Below are 9,928 nucleotides of genomic sequence, written 5' to 3' on the forward strand. Positions count from 1 at the left end.
AACAAATTTTAAAATATATTATAAAGAGATTATAATAGAAAACCACATAGCAGAATAAAAACTTTTATATGACACAATGACCAATGGAACAAGATAGGAAACTCCAAGAATAGACACACATATTTGATCAACTGATTTCTTTTTTCAGAACTGAGGGCCAAACTCAGAACCTTGTACCTGCCATACAAACATTCTGCCACAGAGTCAGAAGAGACAAAGGAGTAAGCATAGCAGGATGACTACAGGAACTAACAAGGTATTATGTATCTCAAAATAACTAAAAAGGCAAACTCCATGCTTCCCAACATAATCATGATTGGCAAGCTGGGTAATGGACATGCTAATGAGATGGATTTAACCATGCCACGTTGTATATACAGGATCAACCCACCACATTTTACCCAATAAATATGTACAATATTATTTGCAAGTGAAAATAGTAATGTCTTAAGCATAACAAAAGCAAACTGTAGTTCTTTATTTAAAGAACCATTTTGTAAGCCAATCACTTGTCCCTCAGTGTTAAGAAAAGTTTCCTTAAAATAGTGCACAGTTACTTCTCAGCTCATTAAAAAGTCATCGAGGAATGGAAAAGCCTTTGTTGACCTTCCCATTCACCCATTGTGGCCCCTGAAGAAAGTATCATGACCAGTAACCCAACTCATGACAGCAGCAACCAAACTGCCTTTCTAAATGACCCTCACTCTTACAGAGAACTGTGGAGCCAAATGGCCAGCGTCCATCCTGGCAGCACGGTGGGGTCCGGCCTCTCCCAGTCTCCTCTCAATGTGAACAAGGAAGCAATCTGCAGTTTGACCCACTCTCCCTTTTCACTCAGAAGAGCACAGCACACACTGGAAGGCAAGCTTCCGGCCCCCGAGAGAAGGATAAGGATGAAATGGAATCTAACAGGCAAATCCCCAAGGTACAATATTGAAAATTTACCCTTTTGGGTCATGGCTAACACCGGCTGCCGCCTCCACCCCTGCTGGCTGCTCACAGACTCTAGAGCCGTTTTCAAATAAAATGATAAATCTCAGATATCTTAAGTAGAAAACGGACAGTTGATAAAAACCAATCATGCTCACTCCAACCCAACCGTAGATAACACAAAAGAACTGTGGGAGGAACCGGGCTTTTTTATTTTCTTTAAGAAATGATTTCTTTTTCAAGTTCAAAGTGATTTCAGAACCAAGATGCAGAAAATTAAGCCTCTTCCAAAGGTTTGAAAGCTCCAGTATAATGTCGTCTCAGCAAATACAGTGGGTGTTCTGCTTTTGAGCCTCTAGACAGTACACATTTTAAACAGGCACATTTAAATGACCCAGAAAGATGTCTCCTGCAGCTCAAGTACATCTTGTTCAGCATATGGCTGAGACTTTGGGGAAGAGGGGTGATCGGTCCTGAGTAGGGAAGGAATCATTTGCTGTATGTTAAATGCAAATAAAGGTCACAGATAGATGCCACCACTTCCAACCCAATGGGAAAAATTTTTTTAAAAAAATTAAAACAAAGGTACATGTTTAGCAAAACCCCTAGAGACCGTTTAGGGACATGAAATTTCTTTGTTGTTTTTAAATATTCATTTCTTCCTATATATAACTATTCACTGGATTTCAAAATCATCTGGAAGCCAAGCCGCAAGCAATCCCTGGTAGGAAATATCAAACAGTTAGGAAAGTGTTCAAGGACAGAGTCAGTGAATGTATTTCTATCGAACACAGAATGCATTTCAACCAGGCAACTCAGCAGCCCCCAAGATAAACAGTTCACTTCTCTTCCCTAATCCTCACACCCGAGCTCCTTCATATATATATGAATGGTGAAGGAACACATGATTGACTATTATTATCCCACGAAATGTCAGGTCTCCTATCTACCCACCCTTAGCTAGTACTCCTCTTCCCAGTACCTCTGGAGAGCACCTCTGAGTTCATAACGGTCTACTGAGTTGCCAAGGAAAAGCAGTTCCCCAGCGTGTACTGACCCACCGTTCATGCCACTGTAGACATTCCGGTGATGGGATGCTGAGTCCTCTTGAGCTGGCCGTCGGAGAGTGCCCTCCCTGCTGCCCCCGCCGCTGCCTCCACCGCCACCTACATGTTTGTGATCAGGACTGCCCCCATAATGTTGTTTGAGGTGCTCTGGGCTTGTTCCTCGGGCTCTGGGAAGGTGCTCCAGGCTCCCTCCAAGGGCTTGTTTCTGGAGATGCTCGGGGCTTCCTCCACTGTGCCTGGCATGTTCGGGGCTGCCCCCTGGTCTGTGCTTCTGGAAATGTTCGGGGCTTCCGCTCAGCACATGCTTGGGCAGCATTTCCGGGCTGCTCCCTGGATGTGGGTGCCTCTGCTGCTCTGGGCTGCCTTTGCACAAGGGCTTGTGGTGCTCAGGGCTAGGTCCTTTCAGAGCTTTGGTGTGATCTGGGGTTCCGGAAGCCCTGGGCTTTTGTAGATGTTCAGGGCTAGTGCTCCTGTGTTTGGTGTGCTCTGGACTACCCTCGCTCCGAGGCTTCTGTAGATGCTCAGGGCTGCCCCCACTGGCATGGTGTTTGTGATGGTCAGGACTGTCGGTGCTGCCAGTGCTGGAGGTGCTGCTGCCATCACCCACATCCCGTACATAGGGTGCAGCAGAGGCCACCAGTTGGCACAGGCTGGCCTGGCTGTCGATGGAGCAGCGGCTGCCTGCACAACCCGTGCCCTTCTCCTCATCCAGCAGCACGCAGAGCTCTTTAAGCTCCATGTTCTCCTTCACCACCTCCTCCTGCTTCACCTCGAGCTCCTTCAACTTCTGCAGGTATAAGGCCACTTCCTTGTGCATCACTCCAGCTGAGTAGCGACCCAGTCTCTGCCACTCCCGGGACACCCTTTTGCCTTTCTGCCGGTCATCATCCAGGAAGCAGCACAGGTCCCTCAGTTCCTGGTTGTCCTCCTGGAGTTTCTGGTTAATATCCTGAAAAGAGAGACGGGAGCTCAATGCAGACAGACAGAAGAGGTGGCATCGAGCCTAAACCGCCACTAGGAAAAGTCCCAGACATGGAGAATCCTTACATGGATTCTCAACCTGTGGGTCACAACTCCTTCGGCAAACTTCTAGCTCTAAAAATATTTACATCATGATTCATAAAAGTGGCAAGATCACAGTTATGAACTAGCAATAAAAATAATTTTATGGTTAAGAGTCACCACAACTTAAGGAACTGTATTAAACAATCACAGCATTAGGAGGGTTGAGAACCATGCATATCAGGTGAGAGACCCCCAGAAAGGTGAAAGATTGTAGATATCCCAAAGTTAAACTATAGGTACTGGTTATGACCCCTAAGAGATACTCTGTTATTCAGTTTTTTACCTCAGCGTTTAGGAGATAATTAATAATTATGACCCTTTTACAGAAGAACCTGGGCCTCAGGACGCTTCATTACATCATCATAACTGTTAATCAACAGGAAATTAGTGCGCTGCACCCCAGAGACAAAGAAGGTGACGTGATGGCTCACACAGGTAATCCAGGTAATCCAGTAACCTGGGAGGCGGAAGCAGGAGCCTCCATAGGACTTCAAGGCTAATCTAGGCAACATGGTGAGTTTCAGGCCAGTGACAGAGAAAAGAATGTTGTTCATGCCTTGTGGCTATGGAGAGGCTCTGGGGCAGCATTTCTTTAAAAAGATGGTTTTAAGTTTTCAGACTCAACAGGGGTTAGAGCTGTCCCATTCCCTCAGACCCCAGGGAGAAGCACAGTGCCCCCTAGTGGCAACTCAAGTCCATTGTATCCACCCTGACTGGCCATACCCACTTGGAATTCACCCAAGTCACTCAACTAGAGCTGCTGCTATTCTAGTACTCCTCCCCAGATTGCCCCCTCAGCAAATGCCACCTCCACCTGTCACTCTTTATAAAAAAGGGGAGGGGTCATCCCCGTATCTTCCCCCTCACCTCCACTTCTGAGCCAAACAAATACTTGGAATTTGAATCTTCAAAACTTAAACTTCTTATTTATTCCCATTGTCCTTAGAATACAGGGTCCCTCAAATCTCATAGAGCTTCAAATGTTCTGTTTCTGTGCACTTCTCCATCACGAATAGCGATTCATTCATTTATTCACAAAGAATTAGTAGTCACAGTTTATGTGCTAGGAACTAGTGCAAACGTTAGGAATGTGTTCATGAACACTCAAGAGGCCCTAGACCTAAAATCCTAAAGCTTTCACTCTGGTAAAAGGGGTATCAAAGATTGGCAGTATCATGTATAAAAAGTGCTGGGGGGAAGCCCCTCCCCCTGCCTTTATCCCCTGCCTTCCTCTCCATCCTCTGTCTTCCCTCACTAACCCCAATACGGGCATTCCTTACCAGACTGTCTTCAAAAACTCTGTCTGCATGCTGAGCCCCTCCTGAAACACCTCAGGTACCTCCCTTTGTCAGGAAAAATTGATAAATCCTTTTTCTACCTGATTATGTTTATGCATTTCAAATAGAAGATATCACCTTGTTCACAGTATGAGCTTACACAAGATGAGAGGTTTCTCTGAAAAGTATCCCCAGCATTGTACCATCACCCATGACGGAATGCTGCTCCTACTCAGTGCTTCAAGGGTTTAGCATATTTGAGCATTCACTACGTCACCTTCATTTCCTTTCTCATGTACAGTTCTGGCAATGTGAAAACCAGCTGTCTGATATCTCTGTCTATGCAACACACGTATCATGCTTTCCTGCATGGACATACGGACATGTACTGTGGACACAATATCTAGTTATGGACTCTAGGCCTATGGCCCAAAAAAGCTACAGATGTAGCTACTGAGAAAGGCTTCCATGCTGTTTTCAGATAGCACCTGGGTTGTACAGTAAGGAGAGGGTAAGTTATCACTTGATATTGATGCTTTAGAGGAAATCAGAAGCTTAGGGTACTCCAGGAAAATGATACCAAACAAAATCAATCTGGATGAGCTTCAGAAATTAACATTTAGCTCCATCAAGGCACTTGAGATGAAGTTCAAGGTGTATTGTTCTTTGTCTGTATGGATTTCCACCTGGGAAAACCTGGATGTGTCTCTGCTGTTCTTCACTTTCTAAAACTATAATGCACAGGCAGGCTTTTCTTTAAGAAGAAGAAAAAAAGACACTTTGCAACATTCCAGAGTAGGTGATCCAGCACGGGCCCATCACCACACCCATAGCTCCTGCTTCCTAATCCTGTTCTTGAGAATATATCTTCACTGGTGATTTATCTCTTTCACCTATGATGGACAGATAAGCAACCAGCCTGAACTGATAACCTTGTGAGCTAGCTTCTTCAAATTTGGCACATTAAAAGAAAGACTTTCTAAAATAAATAAATAAATAAACAAACAAACAAACAAATAAATAAATAAAAAATAACCACACACACACACTAAATGTTCTTTTAACATCTCCATAGGTCACAAGATATTACTCTAAGTGCCTAAAGTAGCCTTTTAAAAGTACTCAAGATTTCAATTTACTAGAAGCTGTACCTATGGTATAAGAAGAATTGTTTCCATGTGGTTCTCTGTGTTCTCTGCAGACACGGGGGTTAGAGAGCACAGCGATTCGAATGAGAACACCCCCTCCCCCAGACTCAGCTATCTGAACAAGTCTCCAGTTGGTTCTGTTTTCTCAGAGGTGTTTAGGAGGTATGACTTGCTGGAGGAAGTGTGTGTCACAGGAAGTCAAAAGGCCTTTCTCCGCTGCCTGTTGTCTCTATTATCTGCTTTGTGTTAGCAGTTGCAAATGAGAGCTCTCAGCTTCCTGTTCCTGACATCATACCATTTGCTGTCATGATGGACTTTTATCTCCCTGGAATCATCGGACCAAATAAACCCTTTCTTCTATGAATTGCCTTGACCAGGGTGTTTCATCACAGCCAAGCGAGTGGTGAAATTAATATAATAAGGGCAGCAAAGCTGCACCTGCTCAACTCCTCCAGAGCATCCCCATCTGGACCAAGCTTGGCAGTACAAACAGATAGATTTTAGTTCCTCAAAACATCAGCTCTCTAACCAGACTGCCTTTCACCATGTCTTCTGGGTCCACACACTAGACACTGAGAACACCCACCAAGCCTTTTCTGAACATTACACTCTGGGTGACCTTGAGAAAGCATTCGCAACCCAATGGCCTGTGTGTGTGTGTGTGTGTGTGTGTGTGTGTGTGTAATATTGAACCTTTATAAAACCTCATATGGCATTACAATCCCCATTGAACAGATTGGAAGAATAAGTCTGAAAGGCCAACAGTTTCCCAAGGTGACCAAACTGTACAATGACACTGCCACTAGTCACTTCGAAATATTTAGATTTGATTTGTAAGGTCAGGTCACAGGGGTTGTCATCCCAATCATCCAATGTTCACAGTTTTCAAGAGTGCCAGGCTCTTAAAGGATGCCCAAATGGAATCACTTTTTTCCAGTTAAGACAAAAAATAAGAAAATATACCTATTATTTCATTCATTCAATCAAGCCCATTCATGGCTACCTATGGAATCCAAGGAAGCTCTAATCCCAGCTGATGAACAGAAGGGAGAACACTGGCCTCAGAGATACCTCAGCCCACTGTGCACTCAGGGTGGACCAAAGACATGGGATCTACCATGTTTACCACAAGAAGGGAGAAGAATCTGCAACAGAAAGTGAGTGATCTCCTGAGTGAGTGTGTGCTGATGTCATGGCCATGGCCATGTCAAGGACCCCAGTACCACAGGCCTATGGGAGTGGGAAAGCCCTCCTCAGGAGAGGCTCAAAAGGGTGGCCTTCCTCATGTTCAAATATGGATGTTGACAGTGGGCACAGAAATATTGGCTGTAGCTTCCTTCCTTCACCAGGGGTTCACAGCCTGAAGTCAGCTACTATATAAAGCCTACTCCTACAAAGATTAACCAAACCTTCCTCCTTGTTCAGATCCATATAATAACCTCACCTCCTTCTTTACCTATTTGCAATAGCTCCCCTTGTTCAACTGTATATAATAAGCACCCTGAGCCTGAAGACTGTCATGGTTCCACAACTCCATCAGCATGAGTACCTCCCCCCGAATCCAGCTTTTCTGTGTGTGTCTGCCTGTTGTCATTTCTTCATTCCCTTCCCACCCCTAGTTAGGGTTCTGGAATCAAAGCCACAAAAGAACATCATGGTGACCAACGGTAGTTGCGTCAAAATTGATAAGGAGGTAGCCAACAAAACCTTGTAATATTGGGTCATGAATCCAGACCTCGAAGTTTTCTATTTGGGGCAAAATCGTTTTATCTGACTTAATAGCTTTTTATCTAAATGAGGCTACTGGAGGGATTGACCAGTTAGTCTGGGTTCATACTGCTCCTCCCCTCTCTCCTGCACACAGAGTACACAAACTAAAAAAAACTTCCAAGGATTTCTTCAGTTATTAACATTAGTTCTTCATTGTGCGAAACCTTTAGGAAGTTAATGAAAAACTCTTCCAATTCACATTGTGTTTCAAACCATGAAAGAAGACTAACCAGCAGCACAGCAAACAAATCCTATTGCCCAGCCTTGCCTAGGAACCCCTGATCCTAGAGGCACGCAGTTCTACACATGCGCTTTCTCCTGATGACAGTAACTACCATATTTTGCAGTCAGTTTCAGCATCAAACCTCCCCCTACAGTGTTGTGTCTTATTTTTCACAACATCCCTAGGAAGTAGATCTTATCATCCATATTTTATTAATCAACAAAACAAGGATCTGAGAAATTAATTATGCAAGGTTGCCTCCCTGGTAGATGAGGGTCCTTAATTCAAACTTACTTCCAAGACCATATTCCTTCTATTCTATCCCTTCCTCTCATTTCCCTCTGGAATCTCTATTAGTAATGCATTAAATGGAGAAAAATTTGACTATGGGAACATTCCTATCTGCACCATTCTGTAGTGTGACACTGGGTTTGGACCTGAGGGAATCATCTCCATTGGAGCTCATACATAGGTGAGCCTGGAGCATCTGGCCCTTCCCATTCCTCAGTACCTCAGAATCCCAGAGCAGTACCGCTGGGGCAATTAAGGAAAGAGTGGGAGAGGAGAGAGACTAGAACAGTTTGTGCCTGGAGGGAATTTGGTCCCTGGGGTTCCTACATTGATTTCGTTTGTGTCTGGCTTCCTATAAACAAAAGCAGAACAATGAGAGGAAGGAATACCAGGAGGCACCAGGCAAGCTGTGAGCAGAGGAAGTTTGCAGTGCACAGCGGCAGGGCGGTTCCCCGCAGGTCTGCGGCAGCCTGGCTGACACATTAGAGCTCTCCAAAGAGAGAAAAAAAAAAAAAGTTCGTGGGTTTGGGATAGACCTGGCTCAAAAACAAAGCATCACTTACCGGCGCCTTCTACAGTGGTCCCTACCCACGGTTAATACATACAATGTGAAATCCGGAGTGACTAGTGCAGGGAAGTAAAGCAACTCCAGGTGACGCCAACCTTAGCAGGCAAAGGAAATTACCGGATCTAGCTAAGACTTGAAGGCAGAAGTGACGCTTACCTACACCAGCACCGGGTTACATTCACATAGGCTCCTCGGGTGGAACCCGACGCTTCTCTCCTGTTCCCAGCAATGATGCCCTTTCTTTGCCCTCTGTTCACCAGAAAGCTAGTGGCGCCTGAACAGCTACACTCGACCCCTAAAGACGCCCTGAGGTGGCAAGCTCCCTAGTCATCTCCCGCGGGGGACTGTAACCTAAATTCTGAAGCATCGACTTTCTAGGTTCCCCGTGCTCACTGTGTTCCTCGCTGACTTCTGGCATCCTTGGTTCTTGCTTCCCTAGTCTCAGAAGAGTCAGAGAGAAAGCCGGATGCCAGTAAGTGTAAGGTAGAAGGGAAGCAAAAACCTCCAAAGTTTGAAAAACTTTCTTAAGGGCTGGAGATGGGGACACAGGGTGCTACAGGGAGAAAGGGGAAGCTCACCTGTTGACCGAGAGAGGAAACTTTGATTGCCCCCTCCCATCCCGTCCCACTCCCAGATCCCTGTCCCGCCCAGCCCGGCCTTCTCCCCAAGCCCAATGCTAACCTTGAGCCCTCGGATCTCGCCGAGATGGAGCTGCAGGCGGCGGTTGACCTCGCGAATGAGGTTGCTGTGGTCCAGCATCGCGCTCACCTTCTCGGCCTCGGCGCGCCGCAAGCTGCGGATCAGCTCCTCCTTGCTCCACTGCAGCAGCTCCTCGTCTGTCACTTTGGACAGATCCTCCACGCCAGGGGCTGGCGACACACCGGCTGGAACCGAGGGACAACTTTCCGCCGCCGGCGCCGCGCCTCCAGCAGCCTTCGACATGGTATCCGTGCGGCGGCAGGTGCGAGTGGGTGGAAGAGGAGAAGCGACTGGCGAAGGCGCGGGCGCGGCTGAGCGGCCTCCGCCCACACCCCTGTGCGCTCCGAGAGTCAGCGGCACCGCCCGGGGACCGCTGCGTGGGGACCGCGGGGATCGCGCTGCGCGGCCATCCTACCTCGCCATCCGCGCGCGCACACCTGCCGAGTCCCGGGGCCAGACAGCCAGCCGCGGGTGGCTGCAGTGGTCCATCCCAACTCCGCTCAAGTCCATGGTGAAGGGCGCTCGGGAACCGAAGCGGGTGGGGACATCCAGAGGGCACTGCCTCAATCCCCTGGCCTCTTCGCCCAGAAAGAGACAGTCGCCTGCTCCCCCTCCCCCCCGCCTCCCCAAGATCTGTCAAACACACGTACACGCCCTTCTCTCCCCCAGGCTCTGCCCGAGGCTCCGCTGCTATCCTAACAGCCCAGGGTTTGGTGAGCGCCCGGCCTTCCTGGGAAGGCTCAAGCACACAGCGTCGCTGCCCTTTCCCGAAGGCTCTGCACCTCCGGCTGGCTAGCCCGCAGCTGATCCTAAACTGTTCTGAAAAGCCTTGGGTTTTCAGAGCCTAGTGGAAGAGGGGGGAGGATTGGGGAGCGGCTAAGGGAGGAGGC

General features: G+C 47.2%; 1 protein-coding gene across 5 annotated transcripts in view; it reads right to left on the reverse strand.

Moving 5' to 3' along the window:
• Nucleotides 1–9,281, reverse strand: part of Ccdc85a (coiled-coil domain containing 85A) — a 184,081-nt gene extending 174,800 nt beyond the window's left edge. For all 5 annotated transcript variants that reach the window (XM_038311445.1, XM_038311436.1, XM_038311428.1 and 2 more), the window contains exons 1-2: nucleotides 9,021–9,281; nucleotides 1,992–2,946 (exon numbers count right to left, since the gene is read on the reverse strand). In XM_038311445.1, the coding sequence (XP_038167373.1) occupies nucleotides 1,992–2,946; nucleotides 9,021–9,281 (1,216 nt within the window). The remainder of the gene's footprint in view (nucleotides 1–1,991; nucleotides 2,947–9,020) is intronic.
• Between the last annotated feature and the right edge of the window lie 647 nt (nucleotides 9,282–9,928).

The sequence above is a fragment of the Arvicola amphibius genome, chromosome 1, assembly GCF_903992535.2.
Source record: "Arvicola amphibius chromosome 1, mArvAmp1.2, whole genome shotgun sequence".
NCBI lineage: Eukaryota > Metazoa > Chordata > Mammalia > Rodentia > Cricetidae > Arvicola > Arvicola amphibius.